General features: G+C 56.8%; 2 protein-coding genes across 2 annotated transcripts in view; both read right to left on the bottom strand.

Moving 5' to 3' along the window:
• Positions 1 to 341: 341 nt before the first annotated feature.
• Positions 342 to 7360, bottom strand: LOC310888785 (stomatin-like protein 2, mitochondrial). Its single transcript, XM_083815866.1, is given in 11 exon segments — positions 342 to 1071; positions 1073 to 1156; positions 1844 to 1972; positions 2192 to 2265; positions 2588 to 2732; positions 3465 to 3599; positions 4190 to 4291; positions 5296 to 5354; positions 6202 to 6301; positions 6653 to 6805; positions 7243 to 7360. Coding segments are annotated over 11 exon segments (1062 nt in total). The 5' UTR covers positions 7276 to 7360; the 3' UTR covers positions 342 to 1023.
• A 932-nt stretch (positions 7361 to 8292) lies between these two features.
• The window catches only part of LOC310888783 (atos homolog protein B-like), a 57362-nt gene continuing 40872 nt past the window's right edge, over positions 8293 to 24782 (bottom strand). The window contains exons 4-11 of the mRNA XM_083815864.1: positions 16804 to 16896; positions 15897 to 16098; positions 12084 to 13334; positions 11162 to 11220; positions 10750 to 10843; positions 10250 to 10408; positions 9899 to 9967; positions 8293 to 9240 (exon numbers count right to left, since the gene is read on the bottom strand). Coding sequence (XP_083671990.1) covers positions 9031 to 9240; positions 9899 to 9967; positions 10250 to 10408; positions 10750 to 10843; positions 11162 to 11220; positions 12084 to 13157 — 1665 coding nt within the window. The 5' untranslated portion in view covers positions 13158 to 13334; positions 15897 to 16098; positions 16804 to 16896 and the 3' untranslated portion in view covers positions 8293 to 9030. The remainder of the gene's footprint in view (positions 9241 to 9898; positions 9968 to 10249; positions 10409 to 10749; positions 10844 to 11161; positions 11221 to 12083; positions 13335 to 15896; positions 16099 to 16803; positions 16897 to 24782) is intronic.

Raw genomic sequence — 24782 nt, 5'->3', positions numbered from 1 at the left:
TTCCGTCTCAGTCACACTCTCACACACACAGGCAACCGAAACTCACCCAACCGAACGGTATACGCCTTAAATACTTACGACTCCGTCGTCTTCGTTCGGATCTTCGCGCGCAGAATTACGGGCAAAATATAGTGCTGCAGCCGGCAAAGGGAGCTCATAAAAAAATCTAAATCTTTGCTTGCCCTTATTCAGGTTCAAGATGGTGTTAGCCCCGACCCGACTCGAACAGGAGCCACCAAATGGTGGGGGCACCCCTCCTAGATCGAGTCAGAATTCAGGAACCAAGACCATCCCGGACGAGCCCCCAATTGTTATAAATGACTGAGTCCCAAATAGGACTGCAATCAAAGTTTACAATTTATTAAATGAATAGAGGCAAGCAAACAGCGCTGGGTACGCCGGGAGTCTCTGCTCCACCAGGACGCACACCCCTTACATAAGACGGCTGGTTTTTATGCTCCTAGGCTAATACATATTCATTACTACTTCTAGAAGAGGCAGGGTTATTATAATTGGTTTCCCGAATCCGAAGTCCTCCCAGGGGCGCCTGCGTATCAGTCTCTGGTGGTCTCTCGGGGGTCGTTCGTGCTGAAGGCTCATGGTCTTCCTCCCAGACTTTGCCCTTCAATCGTCCTTCAGCTCCCCCTTCCTCCTTATTTGGTAGCCTCTGGGCCGGATGTCAGAAACTACTGCACATCCCGTGCAGCAGTCAGCAGTTTTTCTCTAAAAATCCTTTTGTTCTCTTATCGCCTAAACCCGGGCCTCAATGTTAACCCTTCAAATCCCTTAGTGGCACGAATTGCTGGACCATTCCTTACAGCACCATGAGGATGTGCTGCAGCACCAGTACTATTTATTACATGATTAAATCCAAATACAAAAATAGGGCCAAGGGAAGAAGAAGAGAGTCCCACTGGGGAGGGCAGCAGAACAGGGCTCCCCACAGCCTGGCAGGCCCTGAGCAAGTGTCCCCACTCTTGCGGGTGCTACGCCATCAATGTGTCCAGTGTCCTTCAGGCCCCTCTAGCTGGAGGTTGCCTGCTCTGCCTTAAGCACCTCCGTGCTGGGGGGGCTGGGGGTCCCCATGGGTTGGAGGTATCTCATCCTGAGTCTTCGCAGCTTGCGTCTTAGTCAGCGTGGTGTAGATGCCCAGGGCCTGCAGGGAATGAAAGAGCCATCAAGGAGGAGAGGAGACAACGCGCCCTGCAGGGACTGGGAAGGTCTCTGGAGAAGACCCTGTGGGGCAGCAAGAAGTGTCCTTGCTGTGGGGCTGTGGCAACTCTTGACAGAACACACATAGGGCTGGGACGGGGCAGGTCCCACAAGGCAGGCAGGGCCACAGTGGACTCTAAAGGGGCTGTGTTCGAGGCACTGATGTTGCCGTGCTACACCACAATATCAGACAGCCCCATGGAGGACTCCTGCCAGTGCACAGCGGTGCCTTCAGGAACTGACCCAAATCCCTGTTCAGCCCTGTTTGTTCAGGGATGGACAGGGAAGAAGCAAACTTCCACCCCAGAGACAGTAGGAAAGTCAGCACTCACCTCATATTTTTGCCACCTTGTTTTGGCAGAGAAAAGGGTCCTGTCTCCTACAGCTGCAAGCTGGCTCAGGCCAGTTCCACAGCCAGGGGCTGCCACAACAGGGACCCTCCTGTTCCCACAGGATGCTGCAAAGCAGCTTCCCCAGCCCACACCTTCTATTTCACACCCACCCACCAGTTCAAATTCCTCTTCCTCTCCACATCTCTCCTCTCCTAGCATAACCACCTCCCCCACAGGGGCTGTGAGCTTCACCTCCCTCAGCCTCTGATGAGAGGCAGGGTCCCTCCTCCGACACTGACCTGTGTGACCATGTGGGTGATGTCACCGGTGTTGGCTGGCAGCAGGACCGTGCTGGAGTCTTTGGCAAGCTTGGAGAAGGCACTCACGTACTGCTCGGCCACAGAGAGGGAGGCAGCCACGCTGCCATGCTGCGGAGAGATGGTCAAGACTCATCAGGAAGGAGGCTGAGTCACGCACCACCAAGAGCTCAGCCGTGCCTGCATCCCCAGCCTGCCCCAGGTGTCAGCAAAACTCTTCACTAAGATGCCAGGGGGCATCTGCAAGAAAGCCGGGTGCCACCCCAGCTTCAGGATCATCTCCCCGTGCTGGCACCAAAGCTTTGACTGCCCCAAGGAGCCCTCACTCACCTGCTGGGCCAGGGCAGCCGCCAGGAGCTGAATGGCCTCGGCCTTGGCCCTGACCAGCATGGCATTGGCTTCTCCTGCAACAAAGCACAACAAAGCACATCAGAACTGCAACAACACGCTTGCAAGAAGTATATCAAGAAAACGTGGTGCATGCAAAGCCTCCTTTTCCCTAACAATAGCACTACGATTGTCCTGCAACACCTCTCCGGCTGCCCCAGGCTGTGGGGAAGCAACACCAGCTGCAGCACAGCCCAAGGGTCCCAGCAGGGAAGAATGAGAGCAGCTGAGGCATCCTGGCTCACAGCAGTGCAATCTGCTCCCAGGGAGCATCACCCCTCAATACAGAGGGGTGCAGATCCCCTGGTGTTCAAGGCACGTTCTAGCCAAAGGTGCTACCAGCAGCTTTGTTGATTTGCTCAGCCTTCTTGGCTTCTGACGCCAGGATCTGGGCCTGCTTCTGCCCCTCAGCCACATTGATAGCAGATTCCCGCATCCCCTCTGACTCCAGCACTGTCGCACGCTTCCGTCGCTCTGCCTCCACCTGCAAACACAGGTCAGATGCCTGCCTGCCACAGCCACTCTGGGGGAATCCCACCCATGGGACAAGCGCAGCAAAGACACTTCTATGTCCCTACTGGGCAAGCAGAGCTTAGCAAAGGGTAAGAAGACAGCTACAAAACACTGAGTGATCCCCAGCGAGGGTTGGTTCTGCTTCCCAGATGCAGTTTTGCTGCAGCAGTGAGCCCAAACCACAACACGCCATGCTGCCCTGGTCCCGGGCATACTACTCACAATATGCCACACTGACTCCATGTGGGGCACTCACTGTAACGCCACTGGGCACCACCAGCTCACAGAAACTGCTCCGAAGAGCACCCACCAGCCCGCACAACCCTCCTCAGTCTGGTCCACATCTAACAGGCCAGCCTGCTTCCCCTCCTCCCCTTCCATGCCTGCCCTAGGCTCTGGCATCCCGCTTTCTTCAAGGGGAGACCTTCAGCTCTGGGTTTTGCTTCCTGCAGAGCCCAGCAGGCCCCAGGAATTTTAAAGGGAGCTGGCAGAGCTTGCATGTACCAGGCAGGGGCCATCACTGCAGAAATAAGAATGGGGATTATTTACTCAATAGCTGTGTATTTGCAGCCAAAGTTCCAACAGGCTTCCCTCCCTGCAGGATGGCCCAGAGTGCTGCCACAGCTCTGGATGGAGAACAGCCATGCTTCATGGAAGAGGAAACTTCCCTCTCATTCCACATCGCCCACCCAGAGAGCTGAACCTGCATCTGCATAGATTCCTTCACACGGGGGGGCACATGGATGTCCTTAATCTCGTAGCGCAGACACCGGATGCCCCAGCAGTCTGAGGCTTGGTTGATGGCATCCACTATGTTGGCATTGAGGGACTCACGCTCCTGGCAGGCACAAAAGAAACAGCAGAGAACAAAGGAGAGGTGCTTAGCGTAAGACAGTGACAGAAGGGAAACAGACATCTCATTCCATGGGCAAAGGTCAGCCAGAAAATCCCCAACTCCACGAGTGTAGGGCAGGGCAAGATGCTTTCCACATCTCTCGGAGGGGTCACCTTCTCCTAGAAAGGGCAGTGCCCAAAACTGAAATTGCTGATACAAGCATCTGGTCTACAACTGGATACAGAGATGTCCCAGGAACACAAAGAGCTCCTGCTTCTGTCCAACAAATGCAGCATGAGGGTTACAGCCCCCCCTGAACCAGGTCAGCCAGGACACTCATCACCGGGCGTAATCAAAGAGTAGCTGACTTGAGAGACACAGTCACAGCAGCTGGGTTTGGACATTGGCCAAAAAGATCCAAAGCAAGACCCATCTCCAAAGATTCACAAACAGGTTGACTGAAACAGAATCCAGAAGCCATCTAAGCAAAGGGCATTTTAGTGCTATACATATCAGCCTGTCTGTACAGGCCCCGCAGGGTTTTGAGATGCTGCCAGATGTTGGCAGAGCTGGTATCCACCTCCCCTGCTCACCCGGAATACTCTGTCGAGGGAGAGTTTGCCAAGTTCAGATCTCATGGTGGTCTGGGCCAGTTGGGTCACGGCATATTCAGGATCCTCCACCCCGTAACTGGCCTGGGGAGCAAAAGCAAAAACAAGAGAATCGGTGGTGGTGCTGAAAGGGACCCCGAAAGAGGTTGTACTGGGTCTGTGTGGGATGGAGTCACCTTTCCCTGCAGCAGCCCATACAGTGCTGTGCTCTGCACTCGTAGCTGGAACAGCACTGGTATCACTCCAGTGTTGTGTCTATTGCTGCATAGTACTGGCACAGCATCAGGACCCCCTCCAAGCCCCCAAGAGCCAGCAGGATGGGGGTGGGCAAGAGGTGAGGAAGGAACATCGCCAGGGCAGCTGACCTAAACCAACCAAAGGGATATTCCATACCATATGATGTCACACTCAGCAGTAAAAGGTGGAAAAGGGGAAGGGGGGGGGGGGGGGGGCTCTCATGGTGGAAGCGTCTGTCCTCCCGAACAACCGCTACGCGTACTGAGGCCCTGCTTCCCAGGATGTGGCCAAGCATTGCTCGTTGATAGAAATTAGAGAGTAACTGCTTTTCTCTCTCTGTGCTTCCGTGCGACATTTGCTTTATTTTTTTTCTTTCCTTTTTTTTCCCCTCTCCCTTTTCCCTTTAATTAAATCATCCTTATCCCAAACCTCGAGCTCTTTGTGTTGTATTTTCTCCCCCTTCCTCTTTGAGGAGGGGGGAGTGAGAGAGCGGCCGTGGTGGAACTCAGCTGCCCACCCAAGTAAAACCACCACAGAGGCAAGGTGAGGAAAGGTTGTACTAAGATGAAAAACCTGACACAGACACCCCTGTCAACCTCCTCCTCCAAGAGAGCAGTCCTGGGGAAGGGGATGCTCAGCCCACCCGCTTGTGGAGCACAGCAAGCCCAACAGAGGCTGGAGCGTGCATCTTAGAGAGAAGCGAGCTGAGAGAGGCTGGCCACAGTGGCCAGCTGGGTGAGGCTGCACATGCAGAGCCTGCAGGGTGCAGCCATGGGTGCTGGAGGCTGGAAGCTGCAAGCTGCCTCGTGCCTCCAGGGTCAAGCTGGGCCTCAGTACAGCAGGGACGGTACCTTGTACGGGTCCATAACCCGCAGATAGAGCACTCCATCAATCTGCAGCGTGACATTATCTGCCAGGAAAAGAATGACACATCCTGTTTACTGAAACAGAAGAGAAAAGGCATGGCAGCCCCCCTTTCCCCTGACAGAATTAGCAGAGCTGGGCATGGTTGTCCCTCTCCTTCCCGTTGTCAACAGTGTGGCATGGAGAGAAGGATCAGCTGAAATAGATCTCCTCATGTAAAACGCTTTGTAAAAAGGATCCCTACATTCTCTACAAAGTGTCTCCCTTTGACTTTTAAATACACCAGAAACCTCAGGTGTCAAGATCAAAACATTTCATGCTGTAGCTACCTTAACAGGTAAAAGATTTAAGAGGGGAAAAAAAAGAAACAATACTAGAATTATAACAGACAAGTCCACCAACCAGATCCAAAATCTTTGCATGTCATTTGCAAAAACACAGTGCAGATTTTTCCTGGTTCAACACATGAAAATTTCTGAAATATGAAAAATTGATTATTGCCTGCTGTATTCATCACGGCAAGAGGTGCAGCAGCCCAGAGGGGCACACGGGACCTCCTGGTTTTGCTGGTCATAGTGTCATGGGTATGGGCAAGTCTGGGTCCACAGACATTTCTTCTCAGAAGGGCATTGCAACAGGTTGCCCAGGGAGGTGGTGGAGTCACCGTCCCTGGGGGTGTTTAAGGAAAGGTTGGACGTGGTGCTTAGGGACAGGGTTTAGTGGGTGACATTGGGGGTAGGGGGATGGTTGGACCAGATGATCTTGGAGTTTTTTTCCAATCTTGATTCTGTGATTCTAGGAGCCTGGGACATTTCCTCTCGTCCCCGCGCTGTCCCTTGTTCACTGCAGATGCAGGGGATGGGAAGGGGCAGGAGACAGAAACTTCTCCTTACCTAGGGTGACAGCTGACTGCTCTGGGACATTAATGACAATTTCTTTGAGACTCTGCACATAACGAACCCGATCCAGCAAAGGGATGAGGAAATTCAAACCCTGTGAAAAAGGTGGGATTAGACAGTTGAGCCCTGAAGCCAGGCAGAGGTTTTCCCACCCAGGGAGCTCAGACAACCTAGAGAGATGGGCAAACAAAGCCCAAGTACGCTACATGCTGCAGATGCTTCAGATAGAGCAAACATGCTTCACACATGTGGGGAGCTTAGGTTTTTCACTGTTTTTAACACACAATTTTAAAGGAAATTAGTCTACAGGCACCTAAAAGAATCACAGTCTGCTGGAATAAGCACGGGTACTCTGACCATCCTCTGAATCCTCTTGCAAAGCATGCGCCTCGCCACAGCTACAGGAACCTGCCAGACCCAGAAGAGCAGAGAAGCAGCTCCTTACGGGCTCAAGGATCCGGTGGAACTTGCCCATCCTCTCCACCACCCAAGCTTCCTGCTGTGGCACGAAGAGCACCCCGATGTTGACAGGCAGGCCAGAGTTCAGCCGCTGCGGTGCCAGGGACAGCCACGCTGAACGCTTCAGCTGCTGGGCACGCTGCGGGACGGAGAGGCACGAGATAGAGCCCAGCGGCGGGCAGGCAGCCCCTTGCCAGCGACCACCACTCCTCCTCCTCCCCCTCCCCCTCCCCCTCCCCCCTCCAGGCTCACAGCCAGCATCCCGAGGGCACACGGGTGCGCACCACGGCTGTTCATGGGGCTCACCCCGGCTCTGGAGCTATCCCCCAGCCCCTTCCCTCACATCCCACCTGCGGTGAGGGACCACAAACCCACCCCAGGACCCTCACGAACCACTCGGCACCCCCCAGCTCCGTTACCCCGGGGTTCTCCCCACACACCGCCCCCCGACCCCTCAGCGGTGCCCGGCCCCGGCCCCGGCCCCGGCCCCGGCCCCGGCCCCGGCCCCGGCCTCGGCCTCGGCCTCGGCCCCGGCCCCGGCCCCGGCCCCGGCCCCGGCCCCGGCCCCGGCCCCACCCGCAGCAGCCCGGGCCCTGCCCGGGCCAGCATCGCTTCCCCTAACGATGCCGTCCCCGCTCCCGTCCCGTTGCTGTTCCCCGCCCGCCGCCCCGGAACCTCCCCGGGCAGCACCGCCTCTTCCGGAGCCCTCTCGTCGCTTCCCGGCCTGTCGCGGCGGCCGCTGCCCTTGGTTCCCCTTCGTGTCCCTCCCTCATTCCCTCAGGGCGTTGGGGGGCCGGGCTCGATCTCCAAACGTTTATTAAATAAAACTCAACACAGAAGTACCGGGTGCGGCGCTCCGGGAGGGGGCCAGCTCGCTGCTGAGGCGGCTCCCTTCCCTCTCCCCCCCACCCCAATCCTATTTCCCCACACACACAGCTACCTGCAGGGCTCCCTTGCTCCAGGATGGCCTAGGCCTGGCCCCCTTCCTCCGTCATTCCCCGGCTGGTGGCTGCTGAAGCCACAGGGGTGAGGGGATTCACCCCTCACACACACACGATGTTTTGGCCACCATCGAGATGGCGCCCAGCAGGTCTCAGCCTCTCCCCGGGCTTTTAACAGAGCCCCCCAGCTGACCCAACTCAGTCACCGGCTCCTTCCACGGGGGGACACGGCCACCCTTGCTGTCCCCTAGCAGTCCCATGGGGCTGGGGGGTGCAGCCCCTGCTGTTTGGGGCCTCATCCGGCACCTGTGGGGGAAGAGCAGTGCCTCTGTTCCTCTGCCCCCCCAGCAACAATAAATACTAATACAAACTTTCCATGCTTTTGGCTCGTGCCCCAGGGACAGGCACAGGCAGCCTCCCCCCTCGCCTCCAGCCATGCCTCCCAGCTCGGAGCAACACCGGCAAAAGCCCTGGGCATGGCCTTGGGGCGCCAGGGCTGCCCCTGTCCCTCCTCATAAAGCCCCCTCAGTGATGGCAGGGGACATGGCCACGACATCGGGGCAGGTGAGGAGGGTGATACTTCGAGGTGGCGGCGCTTCATCTCCTTTACTCATCTCTCCCCGAAGCACTGGGCTGAGAGCTCCCCAGCAGCCCCGGGGCAAGGGAGAAGGTCAGGCCCAGGGTGAGTAGCAGGGGTTCCTTGGCATCTCCGTGAAAGATTTCAGTTCGTAGGGGATCCCCGAGTCGACCTCAATCGACTTGCGGGAGAAAAGCAGCCGGATGTTGTCGTGAAGATAGATCTTCCCCGACTTGGAGCTGTGAAACCTGGGAGGAGACTAGTGATAGGACTAGAGAGAATGGCCTCAAGTTGCACCAGGGGAGGTTCAGGTTGGAAATGAGGAGACATTTCTTGTCAGAAAGAGCGGTCAGGCATTGGGACGGGTTGCCCGGGGAGGTGGTGGCGTCGCCGTCCCTGGGGGTGTTCAAGGAAAGGTTGGACGTGGTGCTTAGGGACATGGTTTAGTGGGTGACAGTGGTAGTAGGGTGATGGTTGGACCAGATGATCTTGGAGGTCTTTTCCAACCTTAATGATTCTGTGGAGGAGCCTCAGAGTTGCAAGCAAGGGCAGCACAACCTCATCTGGAGTTGGGGACACAACTCCCTCCCCTCCTGTGGCCCCTGGTCAAAGCGGCCATGCTCTGGTTGCCTTCAGAGGGACAGAGGTGGCTGTCATGGGGCAGGACTACAGCTCCCTGCAGCCCTTTTAGTGCAAATAACAGCTAGTCCCTGCTCCTCCCCAAGGCTATGGGGTCAAGCTACCACCCCACACACTAGCAGAGGGGGCTGCAGGTTTGAGGGAAGCAGGGACATAGGGAGAGGGGTCTGGGAACCCAGGACAGGTCTCCATCCCACCCCATATGCCCTACCTCAGGTGCATCAGGTAGCAGAGGACCCTGCGGGGCGGGCTGGTGCCCGGTGGCTTGCTGGGGGCCACGGTGGCCCCTTCCTCCTCCCCCACAGGCACCAGGAATATGCGGTGGCGTAGGAAGGTCATGTGGTTGGCCGGCATATCCTGGAAGTCGTACGTCACCAAGAACATCTTCACCACGGTCTTGTTAGGGTTAAATAAGGTCTGGGGGTAGAGGATGGGTGGGTGGGGGGTCAGATCGGGAAGGGCCCAGGAACAGATCCATAGGACAGGGCTGGGGCATCTGGAGGCAACAACAGAGGACTCAAGGGACCAGAAGAGTCGTCCTTGCCCCACACCAGCCCCAAGGGGATTTGCCTGAGGCTCGGCTCTTGCCCTGTCCATGTCCCTCACAGAAGAGCCAGCACAGGTCACTCTGAGCTGGCCCACAGCTAAGTCCTCTCCACCCACCTCCACTCCCATGTTCCCATCCCATCCCCACTGCACATACACACCCCACCAGCCTCATCCTTCTCCACATCCCCTGTCCTGCTGTCTTCCTGCCAGCACACTGGGGGTCCTGTGCTCCCTCCACTATGCTTCCTTGGTGGCCATGCTACTCCTCTGCACAAAGATTTCTGGCTGCTGCCCCAGCTAAGCAGCACAATAGCAGAGATGCTGTGGATGCCCCATCCCTGGCAGTGCTCAAGGCCAGGCTGGATGGGGCTTTGGGCAACCTGGGCTGGTAGGAGGTGTCCTGCCCATGGTGGAGGGGTGGGACTGGGTGAGCTTTAAGGTCACTTCCAACCCAAACCATTCTGTGATTCTGTGATAATGGAGTATCTCCACCCCAGGAAGCAACAGGAGCCCAACTACCACTCACCACTTGGATGGTTCCAGCTTTGGGGACACTGTAACCCTTCTTTCCCAAGGCCTCCAAGTCAATCACTCCCTGGGACAAAACAAACAGCACGTGAGAGAGAGAGAGAGAGAGAGAGAGAGAGAGAGAGAGAGAAAGCCCATGGAGAGCTCAGCTAGGATGCAACATGGGGCCAAGACTCCACTTTTTCTTTGCTTTGCAGGTTAAGTGTTGCTCCTGAGATAGCTGGTGGTCTCCTCAGACGTGTGGCTGCTTGAGCCAAGCTCTCCAGAGAAGAGCAGCCCCTGAGGATGTGCAGTGTCTGGACACAGTCCCCGCTCACCTCCCCCACTGGCCCAGCCCGTGTGTACGTACCAAGAAAGGTGAGGGCGCGCTGTGTTCAGAGATGTCAAAGTAGGTGACGTCCACAGGCAGAGTGGCATGCTGGGGGCAGTAGGAGCCGCTGGCACCAATCTCTGCTGTGAATCCCTCGATGCGTCCTGACGGTGCAAAGCACCCTTTCAGGATGGACTCCTGAAAGAGGAGGGAAGTGTTAGGGACTGGGGACTGCCCGCAAGGGACCCTGGCTGCTTTTTCAGAGACAGATCCCATCCAGCCATAGGTGGCCTGAAACCAGCCGTCTGGTGCAGAGAAGAACCTGCTGGTTGAGCTGTCCTGGTGGTGAGCAGCTGCCATGTCACATAGCCAACATGCATGAGACCCTCAGGGACAGGCAACCCAGCCCCATGCCAACTGCCATAGAAAGCAGCCGGCTCCCGTTGGGCTCAGCTTCTCCTAGCCTGATGCCAGCCTAGCCCGAGCCCTCCAGACCCACCTCCCTCCCCGGCAGGCCATCACTGTGTGGGTGCTGTTACCTCAAAGTTGCCCAGCAGAGCATGGCTGATGGTGGTGGCCCAGGGTGCTGCAGAGGACCGGGTTCCCCTCCGGAGGCTGCTCCGGAGATGTCGCCTTGAGAGACGAGAGCAAGAATCAGTGTGGGACTGGAGAGCACAGCCTTGGGTTGTCCATCTCCCTGGGGGTGCAGAACCTTCTCCTCTGATGGAGATGGAGATGTCCCTCCCTCCACCCCTTTCCCTGGTAGAAGTTGAACGCATTTTTCAAACCCCAGAAGCAGCCTCCCTCCACCCCACAGCCCGGAGTCTTGTGGAGGGGAGATGCCCACCAACCCAACGCAACCTGACCCAACTGCCCCAGCAGGCTGTGGGGTGCTGGGATCACTGTGCACCCCAGATCCTGCTGCGAGGCAGGAGCTGCTGGGACACTCACGATTTGAGGCGCAGCCCGCTCTTCAGCCTCCTCCCGACCGCAGTGCAATCTGCAGAGCTCTGGAAGGGACATGAAACCAAGGAACGTGTTAGGGCACCAAATGGGGACCGTGCACCACCTCTTGCCCTGTCCCACATCCCTGCTGGGATGGCATGGGGGGCAGCATGAAGCATGGAGAGGACACAGAGCTGCCAAAACCCAGACCTGGCTGCAAGGGCAGGTCTTTACCCTCCCAAAGTGGCTCTGCTGAGGAAGGTGGTGATGAAACCCAAGACAAGGGTGCAGCACGCAGCCACCCACCCCGTAAACCACATCTAAGAAATGGTGACATGTACGACAAAGCTCCCTGGCCAGTCTGGGAAAAGTCCCATCCCCAGGCAATTCATGCAAGGTCTGGGCAAAGGGTCGGGCTGCCCACAGCCAGGATCCTACAGCTGTAGGGTGGGGGATTAAAGACAGGGCCTCACTGCTGTCTCCTTTTAAAAGTGCCCCCTTTTCAGGGGTTTTCCTTTCTGGAAGCCACACAAAGGGCAGCACAACACAAAGGGGTGATGGAGCTAGCTGGCATGACCAGGCTGGAAAACCAAGGGAAGCTGCTGGAGGACCTCACTCTGTAAGGGCAGTGCTGGGGGCAGCCAGGCTGGGGGACAGTCACCAAGAAGGGCACGTGGACAGGGATGGAGCTGTGTCCCACGCACAGTGCATCCTGGCTCTGAGCAGCAACAAGCCAGGGTGCCTCTGCTTTTGTAGGGCCGGTGGCAGGCTACAGACCACATGTCCCAGGGCTGGCCACTATCCACTGCACTGTGGCACTGGGACAGGACATGGTGCCGTGCCACTGTGGGCCATGTGCCCAAGAGGGACAGCTCTGGGTGTCTCCAGGCTGTTCCCTGCTTCTTCCTACCCCCCCAGCAACGCTCACCTTGGCGGCAGGGAGTAGGTGGTTCCAGAAAGGGGCCCCCTTGGCGTCGGTGCTGCGGCAGGCTGTGGGCACTAGGTGGCACGGCAGGGTCTTCTTCTTCCTCGCCGGTGAGGACAGGCTCTCGTCCTCAGAGCAGGAGTCGGACACAACTTCACCAGTGGGCAGCAGCTTCCTTTTGGCTGGGCAGCTGCTGCCGCTGACCCAGCTACTCCCACAAGGCGTCTTCTCCAGGGAGCTCAGGCTGCCAGGCTCGGGGCTGAGCACTGTCTGTGGAGCCGGGGGCTCCTCGCACCCATTGGCCGCCACTGGCCATTCCTCTCCTCCGCCAGCCCTGCTGCTCTGAGCAGGGCTGCTCCCTGGCTTTTCTCTCCTCCCACCAGAGTCCAGCTGGGACGTTTGTGCAATATTGTGCAAATCATAGTCAAGTAGTTTGTGGCCACTCACCCGCTCCCCGTTCTCCCTGCAGTCCGTGGGCTGATCCCCTGGCGGGATGGGGCAACTGTCTCTCGTGTGCAAAGTACTGCAAGCAATATGCTGAGGCCAGGAGGAGGAGGCATCCTGCAGCTTGTCCTCTCTGCTGGCCTTGGGGCTGTGGCTAGAGCTGCCCTCACACCGGTGCTCCACCACCCGCAGCCCGCTATGAGAGAAGTGCTGGGCAGAGCCACACAGGGAGAGCTTCTCCACCAGCAGACCATCCTTGAAGGTATCATCATCCTCCAGGGCAGCCTGCCTGGGGCCCCTGTCACACTTGCCATCCACCCCCCCGCCACCCCAGTGAGTTCGTTTAGGATCCCGCACCCCCTCTGGAGTTCGCTGCTCGGGGTAGCCCCTCTTGACAGCCGGCCAGCTGCCTGCCCGCTGCTCTGTGCTCTCAGAGGAGCTGGAGAGATGGGAGAAGATGGAGACCTGGTAAACCTTCTGGCGCTTGATCTCCGTCTCGTAGCCCATGAGGATGCCGTGGTGGGTGCAGTGCTGTGAGGAAGGCTCCAAGGCCACCTCTCTGCTGGGTTGGGGCAGGCCGGAGTCTGTGTTGGGCTCCGGGGGCAGGGACGTCTCTGCATGGATATGCCGCATGGAGCCTCACTTGGCTGGGCCCCACGTGGAGCTGGAGCCAGGACAGACCATGCAGCAGCAGGAGGGGAACAGTAAAGTGCCACAGGTGATGGTGGGAGGGCAGGTGCAGGAACTGGACCCCCTCACTCAGGACGTCCGAGTGAGCCCCCCGTTACGGGGTGCACTGCAGTGCAGCATCTGGAAAGAGAGGGGAGAGAGGTCAGCCGGGATCAGGGTCCTCGTCCTGCCTTCTGGACCTGCTGGGAGATGGGCAGCCCTGCTTGGACCTCCCTCCCCAGGGATGGGAAGAGGAATCAGCCTGGCATGGCTTCTGCAGACAACCCCATGGCATCACCCACTTGCAGGATCAGCACTTCCCTCCTGGCCTGGGCACAGAGAGGAGTCTCCAGCTGGGCTGGAGGCTACGGAGGACAAGTCTGTACACGCAAGGAGAAGGGGGCCTGCCCTCTGCCAGGGACCTGATGTGCTTGTGCTGCTCTAGAGCACAGGAGTCAGGCAGGTCAGACCAGTCCCAGGGGCTCTGGACTGTAATCACCCCTCTGGGCAACAGCAACTAGATCTCCGAGCACTTGCCAAAGAAACCAGCCCCAGCCGCATGCGCTAAAGGAGGCAGGGTTGGCTTCGAGGCTACCAGCCCCACAGTGGGCATAGAACCTGTCTATGCAACCTGGGGGAACCTGAATTATTGTCACAGTTAGCTCTGCCAGCTTGGACCAGAGTCCTGAAACAACTGGATGGCACCAGGGGCTGCAGAGCCCACCACTGGTGCCTGCACCACCCATACCACCCATCCCTGCCTGCCTCGGGGACTCAACCTCCTTCATGCTACACAAGGCCTCTATTTCCATTTTCAGCCCAGTTTCAGAGTTGTGAGAATCCTGGCTGTGAGCTGTCTGGCACAATAAACCCTAAAATGTCTGCAAGAGGCGAGGAGATGGGATGTCTACAGAAAATTCACTGGCCCACCGAGGAGCTCCAGAGCCTGATAAACAGCCCACGCCTGGCAGCTCTGCCCTTTGCCTGTCCCGGCAGCTCTCTCTACTCCTGTGGAACAAAGGCTCAGGGGCAGACATGCAACAGGGGAAGCAGTTCTCCAAGCAGGTCAAGGTCATCTGGAGACTGAGGCCATGAGTGGTATTTTGATCCCCGCTACGATGGGGATGAGAAGGTGCCCGGTCAGGGTAGTTGAGGTCAGGGACTTCGAGAGAAGCAAAAGGTGTCACCATGCACCAGTACGTGCTGGAGGCCAACTGGCTGAAGAGCAGCTTTGCTGAAAAGGCCCTGAGAGTCCTGGTGGACACCAATTTGACCACAAGGGAGTGGTGTGGCCTTGCGACAAAGAAGACTAATGCTATCCTGGGTTGCATTCTGAGGAACAGTGCCAGCAGGTCAATGGAGGTGATCCTTCCCCGCTACTCAGCACTGGTGAGGCCACACCTGAGAGGGTCTAGCAAAGGGCCACTAAGATGATTGTCCCAATTTTGGCTAGGATAGAGTTAATTTTCCTCCTAGTAGCTGGTAGGGTGCTGTGTTTGGGATTTAGGATGAGAAGAATGTTGATAACACCCTGATGTTTAATTGCTGCAGAGCAGTGCTTACACCAAGCCAAGGACTTGTCAGCTTCTCGCTCTGTCCTGCCAGCGAGCAGGCTGGGGGTGCAGCAGGAGCTGGGAGGGGACAGACCCAGGACAGCTGACCCAAACTGGCCAAAGGGGTATTCCATACCATCTGACGTCATGCTGAACAATATATAGGGGTGGCTGGCCGGGGTGGGGGGGCCGGCTGCTTGGGGATAGGCTGGGCATCGGTCAGCGGGTGGTGAGCAATTGCACTGTGCATCACTTGTTTCGTACACATCAGTAGTAGTAGTACTGTTATCATTATTATTATTATTTTCCTTTCTTTTCTGTCCTAATAAACTGTCTCTATCTCAACCCACAGGCTTCATTTTCCTGTTTCTCTCCCCCATCCCAGAGAGGGAGGGGGGAGGGTGAGCGAACGGCTGTGTGGTGCTGAGCTGCAGGCCGGGTTAAACCACAACAATGATTAAGAGACTGGAGCATCTCTCCTATGAAAAAGGCTGAGAGCTGGGATTGTTCAGCCTGGAGGGAAGAAGGCTAAGTCACCTGGATGTGATCCTGGGCACCCTGCTCTGGGTGTCCCTGCTTGGGCAGGGGTTGGACCAGATGGACCTAGAGGTCCCTTCCAACCTCATCTCTGTGATAAATTAGCGGGTGTTTGTTCATTGTCTGTAAAAGGAATTCAGAGAATCTGCTGAGAAGATAAGGTTTTGCAATTTACGACCTTGTTAAGGGAAAGACTAAGCGAGTAGATAGTGGGGGGGGGGTGTTGGATAAACGTCCTTGGTAAAAAAGACTCTGTGAAATACTGTTTGCTGCTTTTGCTTTTACTACCCTTGAACACAGAACGAACTGCACAGCTTCAGAAGATTCAACAAGTCCTGACAAGCCGAAACTTGGATGCTGACAAGCTGAACTTGGATGCTGACAAACCGAACTTGGATGCTATAAAACGGCGACACTGAAAAGGGAAAGTTGCGTGCCGTGGTGGAGCAGAGACTCCCCAGCCGCCCAGCGCTGTTTTGCTTGTGCCTGCTTACTTAATTAATAAACTATCTTCGATAGACCAGAAAGTTGCGTGGTCTCGCTTATAACAATCCCCTCTCTGAGGCTGTGTAACCCCCGTGCTGCAGCCTGCCCTGGCTGCCCCCACACTCACCCCTCTGCAGCAGAAAACCACTGCACTCCCGATCAACCTCCCCGTCCCACCACGGGCTGTTGTTGGCACAGCTCGCTGAAGACACCTGCCAGCCAGGCACCCCCCAGAAGCAGCGTGGCTGCCATGGAATGGCTCCCACCATCACAGTGTGCCTCCGAACCTCTGCGCTGTCCTCTCCAGCTCTTCAGTCTTCACAGCAGCTCTGAGGGAAAGAAAGGGGGAGATGCAGGGCTGGTAAGATTCAGAGGCTCACCAAGAGCAGGGCAGGAGGGTAGAATCACAGACTGGTTTGGGTTGGAAGGGACTTTAAAGATCGCCCCGTTCCAACCCCCCTGCCATGGGCAGGGACACCTCCCACTAGACCAGGTTGCCCAAAGCCTGGTGCTGCCTGCCCACAGGGTCACACAGGCAAAGAAGGCAGTACTGAAGTTCAGCCTCTCCCAAATCCAAAGGTCACATGAATCTATAGGTCATCTCAGGCAGTATTTTCACTTTACTTTCCATTTAAGCCACAAATACTTTAAGCTAAGCTGTAAACTCTCATACCTTGTTTATCCTTTACACCCCTGTTCCTTGCCTTCCTGCATGAAAATCTGTGTATAGGAACAGATCCCTACTTCTTTTTGGTGATCATTCCATGACCTGCTTTCCAAGACACTGCAGGTCACCAGCAACCTCTGGGCCTTCAGATAGCCGCTGGTCTCACGCCCATCCACCCCATCCGCCCACAGCACCTGACACTTTCTGGCCCTACAGACAAGGAAAAGGGCTTGCAATTGCTTTCTTCCGGTAAGAGATGCATGGCAGGGATGGCAGAAACCAGGAGCCTGACAACTGTGAGCACGATGGCCCCCATCAGCCTCCCCCAGAGCAAAGACAGCAATCCTTCCACGTGCACAGCACTCACCTGCTCAGAGGCGCCCTTGATGTATGAAGTAGATTTGCAGCTGCAACACAGCTCTGTTGTGGTCACGATCCACCAGCACCATAGCTTTGATGCCTGGAAGAGGGCAAAGAGAAGAATTAACCCAGGCAGCAGCTCATGGTGCAACACCTTCACAGCAGGCAGGAGCCTTTAGGCACCTCCATCGTCAGTCCCTCTGCCATGGGGCTGCTCAGGAGCTTTGCAGTCCCAGGAAGCTCTGGGTGAAGGAGAAAACGCTGCCCACCGCTGGGGACCGTGCACCTCTCTCCCCATGCAGCCTCAGCGGGGGGCTCAATGCAGCAGCCATCTGGAGGGAAGCCACTGTCTGTGTCCTGTTGGGCAACCTGACCACGAGCACTGCTCTGAAAGATGGAAACAGTAGGGCCAGGCAGATGAACAAAATCCCTGCAGGGATGCTCAGAGGCACCAAATACCCAAGTGCACCCCTTTCTGGCACCTTGGTCCAGCAAATTCTGCATCAGTGCAATGAACATGTGGCCTGACCTTGCCCTCCTCAGAAAACGTGCTGTTCCCTCATTATGTTTCCAGTAAGATTTGTAATTAGTCCCAGTCTCTGAAAACAGACCAGCCCAAAAGCCACCTCCATCAGAGCCAGGGGAAGGGCACCACCAGCAAGCAGCCAGAACAGAGATGCAACACGCCAGCTCCCACAGAGCACTCGCAGCAGGGCAAGTCAGTGCTGCAGCACAACAACCCCCCTGGTCCAAAGCCTCGACAAAAGCTCTTTGTAAAGCTCAGCTCCTCCTGGCACCCTGCAGGAAGGCCAGTAGAGGAGCAGGTGGGTGTCTGCAGCCACAGAAGGACGCCATGGTGTTGGCATACCATGTTCTGTCCACCTAGGACGGGAAGAGCTCTCACCCCAGGCAGCTGCTTCCTTCCTCCATCCCCAGGGCAGATCTGCACCATGACTTCCGTGGTACGGCCGGCCACTGGGAAACAAAATCGGCAACTGGCGGCAAGAGTCAGCGCAGGGCGGCAGGAGAAAGCCACATCTTTCCTGCGCGTGTCCACACAGGACAAATGTGCAGATTCAGCCTGCACCTTTCTTTCTCTGACCCACACCCCTCGGCAGCCACAGCCCTTCCCAAATCCCCGGGCAGGCAGGCTGAGCCCTTTGCTCCCCAGAGGCAGCTGCCTTGCAGGAGAATGAGTCTATCAGAAGATGCTGACACCACAAACCCATCTCAGCCGAGATCTCCACACCAGTCACCTGGTGATGCCAGCACTGGGCAGTAGTGTGCACCCCTAGCCTGAGGGGCTGCACCTCATTTTGACAACCCAGGTGCTGCTGCCAAATGCACTGTGCAGGGAAACACCAGGATTCCCCAGCCCACCCCCAAAAGCATCTCCAAGTACACCCCGGGACCCGCTCACATGCCTCGCAGCTGGGGACAGGGAGCAGCAGGAGCACAGCACTGCTCCTCTCCTGAACGCATCGGGAGGGACGGCCCCCTTACAGCACCCAGCTGGAGCCTACAGCCCCTCTACAGAGCAACATGGGGACCCCAAACTACTGCACCTACAGCAGGGTCAGGGAGACATCACCTGGACATCTCTCCCTTCTTCTTCCCCCAGAGCCAGGCATCTCCAGAGCCCTGCTTCTGGCAGCTTGGATGGGACAGGAGCAGGTCTGGGTTCTCCCCAGCCCTGCAGAGCTGTACAGGTGCCACCCGGGGCTCCCTGTGCCCACACCAAAGGTTTGGCCCCTCCTAAGCCCAAGCAGCTGTGATTTTGCTGGTGTTTTGGCCCGTACCAGTGCTCTAAGATAGGACTGAATGGGCTTTGCCTGTGGGGGGAAGCCTGGCAAGAGCTCCTCCTGCTCTCTGCCCTGCTCACACCAAACTCCCAGGTGACCCCAACAGCTGGAGGGCTGAATGGGGCCAGAAGGGCAGCCCAGCATCCAGAGAAGCAGGATGGTTGCTGTGTAGCAGGCCGAGCAGAGCTCCCTCTGTATCAACCACATTTTGAAGGAGAAAAAAATTCCCTTCTATGGTGCTGCAGTGCCACCAGGGTCACAGCCCTGCTGTGGTTTGGCCAGGGTCTCCCAGCACCTGGATCCAGAGCTTTCCCTTCTTCCCCCAGCCTGGCTAGCCCTGGGGAAGGACACAACGCCTCACCAGCCACAGGACCTGCAGGGAGGGAGCATGTTCCAGGCGCTGGGGCAGAGACCTGGCATTCCCTGGGGACACTGAGCCAGCAGACCGTGAGGCAGGATGACACAGCCAGGCCTGGGGGTCAGGGACATGGCTTACCTGCTGCTTTCGTTCCTATTAGCACATCCGGGGCAAGGAGGGGGACACACAGGACAAACAGACCATGGCCTCAGTCTGGTGGCAGGTGAGGAAGGGTTCCCAGCTGGGTGATGCAGCAGCTGGACCGTGTGCCAGGCTGCAGCCTACAAAAGGATCTGTTGCTGTTTGAACTGCTCTGCACCGCACACGTCGTGGGCCAGAAAGGAAGCAGGGAGGGTTGGGGGCAGCTCTGTCAGCTTTGGAGTAATTTGGGGGCAGGATGGGCAGAGGACTGAGACAGGGGCACCTGGCACCAGTGCAAGAAAAGCAAGAGCTGTGCCCAAAGGGACCCAGCAGGACCCACGCGGCTTCCCAAGGCCAGCGAGACAAGGGGACACATGGCCAGGTCTGAGCATCGCTGCCTGGGGCAGAGCACCAAGACCGTGGGCTGGCAGGGACAAGAGGGATTCTTGCACCTTTCGGACAACAAAAATCACAAAACCAATGCCAAGCTGGTGTTTATACTGCCTTTTGCTCCCTCTCCTGGGAAGAGCTAAGGAAACCCTTGCAGCCTCCCTGGGTTCAGGCAGGAACCATGCAGCACGGAAGGAGAGGGGCTGTCATTACAGGAGGGCAGAGAATCACCTGTGGTACATGCAGAGCATGAGGCAAGAGAAGAAGCAACGGAAACTGCTGGAAAGTGACTGCCTAGAGGATAAGTCACAGCCCTGCCAGTCCTATTTGAACCCAGAAAAAGGAAGAAAATGTAACCACTGGAAGTGTAAAGCCACAAGTTCTTTGGCACAGGCTAAGAGCGGAGCCTGAGAAGCGCCGGCAGGCAGAAAGTTCCCATCACATGCCTGAAGGATGGCAGCACCAGCAGCAATGCTGCCGTCAGAGGATGGTTTCTCTGCGGCCTGCAAGATCAGGTACATGGCTGTCAGCAGATACGGAGAAGTGAGGCTGGGGACCACTTCCAGCATCATCCCTGGGCAAGGCGGCAATCCTGGAGAGAAGGCAGTTAGGGAGATGCTGCCGGAGCAAATGGTGCCTGAAGGGAAAGATGAATGGGGTGGAGGTGGCCCTGGCACTCCTCTGGGCTTCAGGCTGGGGAGGAAGGAGCTCACACTTGGTGGAAAGGAGGGAGAGGGGAGGAGAGAGGGTGCAGAGGGAGGGAGCATCCCTGCCCCGCTGCAAGGGCAAGCCTTGCTCTCAGGGGCTCTGAAGGAGGCCCGGTGCTGTGCCAGATTTACACAGCTGCAGAGCCTTGCTTAGTGCTGGCCCCTGTGCAGATAACAGGGAGGAAGCCCCAGCCCAGACAGGAAGAGGCAGTGCCCACATCAAGAGTGCAAGCTCCTGGAAACCACCAGGGACAGACCCCACACCTCCCTCTGTCCAATGGCACTGTGTCGGGGAGCCACTGCTGCCACCCTCCCTCCCTCCCAGCCTGCAGGTGGGGACACCATCCCAGTGCATCAGTGCAGGGTGACAACACCCCTCGGGACAGAGCTCCTGAGTACCCAGATACCCCCCCATCCCCGCCACGGGCTGGGGTCTGCCCCACAGTGTCTTCCCCAGCCCCAGCCCCGCAGGCAGGTGCTGTGGGAGGCTACGTGGGGTCCGAGCCCTTCCACTCAGCCAAGCCAGGATAACACAATGAGAGCTCCCCCGGGAGCTTGGGAAGCCCACAGGCTTTACCCCTGTACCACCTGATGCCCCGCATCCGGATCTCTTCCAACACCTTGCCTCGGCATCTCCCATGCCGGCAGTGATGCTGACAATAGCCTGCGGCTGGGAAGGGGGGCTGGCAGGGTCTGCAGGCAGATCCTATAGGCAACGGCCACCTGTGTATGGCTTTTCCCCATGCCCAAACCCCCCCAGCAGCCTCCCCTCCATGCATGGCTGCCCCTCTCCCCCAGGAAAGCGCAGAGAATGAAAGGCAGCTCAGCACCCGGCAGGACAATCGGGCTGCTCTCCAAAGCCGGCAGCACCCCCTGCCCACCCAGCCCAGCAGGCTCAAATCTCCGCAATGCAGCCTATGGTGTTAAACCGGGAGCCCACGAAACCCACAGCACGAAGAGTGGGGAAATCCCAGCAGAGTGGGGAAATCCCAAGCAGCAGCCGCTCACAGGGAGGACAGCCCAGGTTGAGGACAGACCTTTGTCTCTGCCTGCCTGTCTCACAGGCTTGCTGCTGGAGGAGGAAAAGGGGGGCAGTAGGGGACAGCAAGCAAAGATAACACCCCTAGGAGGGATGTCACAGTCATGTTAATCACTTGGAATTCCAGCCAGTGCAGACCCGGGTGCTGCAAATATGGGCAGCAAATGGAGATGTTCAAAGCTCTGAAATATTAGGATCCTTTCACAAGAGCCGAGCCCAGAATCCAGCACAGGAATTCAGTCCCCGCTGGAAGTCAAGATCAAATACGCGGAGAGGCAGGCACAGCACATGCGATCCTCAGCCGCCACCAGATCTGCAGCCCCCTGCGCCGCTCTCATCTCAGGTGTCTTCCCAGCAGGAGTGATGGCATGCGGGAGGACTGCGACAGTGAGCCCCGCATAGAGCCCAGCTAGGGACCGTCCCCTCCCCATCCAACTTACTCCACTTGTGGCAAGGTGCAGAAGCACTGCCAAGGAGAAAGGAGGTTTATCGGAGGAAAGCAGCAGCCTCGAAGCCTTGCTCGGCCAGAGGGGCAGCCCCGCGGGGTGATGTGCAGCCCAGCAGGCTTGCCAGCCCGTGTCATGTCCCTGGCAAGATGCGTACACCACACATGCAGGCTCCTGCTCAGCGCCTCAACAGCAATGAAAAGGCACGGAAGCTTCTGCCAGAAAACAAAGAGGCAGCGGCAGAGCTGGGGGAGGGGAAAACTCTCGGCTGCCCAAGAGGATCCCTGCAGAGGCAGCAGGATGCTGTCGGGCTGCACCACAGCTACTCACCCCTGCGAGCCCACCGTGGCACCCACTCACCCGGCGAAGGGAGGACGGAGGGTGGGCCGGCCCCGGTCCCCTCCCCAAGGACGCGTGGGATGGGAAGTGCTGCAGGATGCAAGCCAGGCCCAGGACAACAGCTGGCCACAAGGGGAAAATTCCTCCAGGCTAGCTTCGCTTCATGAAACACTGTGTCTTTCCACCTCGGGGTAACCACCATGTACCACCACTCCCAAGGGTAAAGTGCAGCCAGCACCATACGTGCAAGTTTTATGGCAAGGAGAATTTGTGGAGCTCAGCACTATGCATGCTCTGGAGTTGACCTTGCAGTGGCACAGCGGTGGTGGTTACCCCAGGGTGACAAAGGAAGTGCCCACAGTGGCCCCTGGCCACCCCACGCAGGGACAAGAGGGCAGGCTCCCTCCCTGTCCCCCTGCTGGTCCTGTGGGTGGCAGCCCGGGCATTGGGGACTGCGTGTGACTGTACAAACCAGTGGCTCCATCCCAGACCCTGGTGCCAACTGGAACCAACGGGAAATTTCCCACCGTTTGTGCTTACGAAGTCACCCACACAGAGGATGGCTGCAGGAAGCCACATCATAGAATCATAGAATCATCATAGAATGGCCTGGGTTGAAAGGGACCATAAAGATCATCTAGTTTCAACCCCCCTGCTCTGGGCAGGGTTGCCAACCACTAGAGCAGGCTGCCCAGAGCCACATCCAGCCTGGCTTTGAATGCCTCCAGGGTTCCAGTGCCTCACCACCCTCTGAGTGAAAAACTTCCTCCTAATTTCCAACCTAAATCTCCCCTGTCTTAGTTTAAAACCTTTCCTCCTTGTCCTATCACTACCAACACATGTAAACAAGTGTTCCCCCTCCTGTTTATACTCTCCCTTCAAGTACTGGAAGGCCGCAACGAGGTCTCCCCAGAGCCTTCTCTTCTCCAAGCTAAACAAGCCCAGTTCCCTCAACCTTTCTGCATAGGAGAGGTGCTCCAGCCCTCTGATCATCTTAGTGGCCCCCCTCTGGACCCGTTCCAAGAGCTCCACATCCTTCTTGTGCTGGGGGCCCCAGGCCTGCACGCAGTATTCCAGGTGGGGTCTCACAAGAGCAGAGTAGAGGGGGACAATCACCTCCCTCTCCCTGCTGGCCACCCCTTTTTTGATGCAGCCCAGGACACAGTTGGCCTTCCGGGCTGCAAGTGCGCACTGCCGGCTCATGTCCAGCTTCTCGTCCATCAGGACCCCCAAGTCCTTCTCCGCAGGGCTGCTCTCAAGTTCTTCTTCGCCCAGTCTATATAAATACCTGGGATTGCCCCAGCCCAAGTGAAATACCTTGCACTTGGCCTTGTTGAACCTCATTAGGTTGTCATGGGCCCACCTCTCCAGCCTGTCCAGGTCCCTCTGGATGGCATCCCTTCCCTCTATTGTATCGACTGCACCGCTCAGCTTGGTGTCATCTGCAAACTTGCTGAGGGTGCACTCGATTCCGTCGCCTATGTCATTGATAAAGATGTTGAAGAGCACCAGTCCCAAGACCGACCCCTGAGGGACACCGCTTGTGACCGGCCTCCACCCAGACATAGAACCGTTGACCACAACCCTTTGGCTGCAACCAGCCAACCAATTCTTTATCCACCTAACAGTCCATCCTTCAAATCCATACCTCTCCAATTTAGAGAGAAGAATGTGGTGAGGGACCATATCAAAGGCTTTGCTCAAGTCCAGGTAGATGATATCCATCACCCTTCCTTTGTCCACCGATGCCATCACTCCACCATAGAAGGCCACCAGATTGGTTAGGCAAGATCTGCCTTTGGTGAAGCTGTGCTGGCTGTCTCGGATCACCTCTTTATCTCGTGCATGCCTTAACATGTCTTCCAGGAGGATCTGCTCCATGATTTTCCCAGGCACAGAGGTGAGGCTCACTGGCCTGTAGTTCCCCGGATCTTCCTTTCTCCCTTTCTTAAAAATCGGAGTAATGTGAGAAACTAAGTTGTGATTTTGCAGTACAGAACTAATTTTCTGTATTCCAAGGTAGTCGTGTAGTCATAATAAGGAGAAATGCTAAGTAGATAAGTGGACAGTAGAAGGCCTCACTGTTCCAAAATAAGGTGGAAGACTGAGAAAAACAGGATGAGCAGTGTGAGAACAGTAAAACAAAGATCACAAGTTCTCAAAGCATAAGAAAGGGAAAAAAAAGGGAAAAAGGAGAAATTAAAGGGTTAAAAAAAAAAAAGAAAAATTGTACATATATGGTATAGAGGAGCGTCAAGTAGCTTGTGAACCTGTAGTACTCAGCCAATGAGGAAACAGGGGAGGTGATCAGGCGTTTGGTAATAGGGAATAAAAAGTTATGATTTGTTTACTAAGATGCACTCCTGATTGACAGGATGCCCGCCATTGCAATCGCGAATAAAATAGCTTCACAGAAGAGCCTGTCTGAAGAAAATTATTTGAGATTTTTCTCACAATTTGGGGGCTTGTCCGGGGTCTTGTTGCCTGCCGAAGATTTCTTGCCACCACAGACAGGAAGGTGCACCCCACTGATTTCAGCGGTCCCGTCGGGGGCGGTGGGCTGTCTCGGTATGGCCGGCAAAGGACCGAGACTGTTAATCTGAAGACAGGATCTGCGAAGCTCTGGGGAGAAGGGAGGCCAGCACTGACATACACAGACACAGCCCAGAGATAGTTCAGCCTGGATCGGGAACAGGCACAGGGATTACTGCTGAAAACCCAGACCGGGAAGCCATGCACGGACCGAGGTAAGGGAAACTTTACC

Source organism: Anser anser (genome assembly GCF_964211835.1).
Source record: "Anser anser genome assembly, chromosome: W".
Classification (NCBI taxonomy): domain Eukaryota; kingdom Metazoa; phylum Chordata; class Aves; order Anseriformes; family Anatidae; genus Anser; species Anser anser.
Note: the sequence above shows the minus strand (reverse complement) of the source record. Positions and strands in the feature narration are given on the sequence as shown.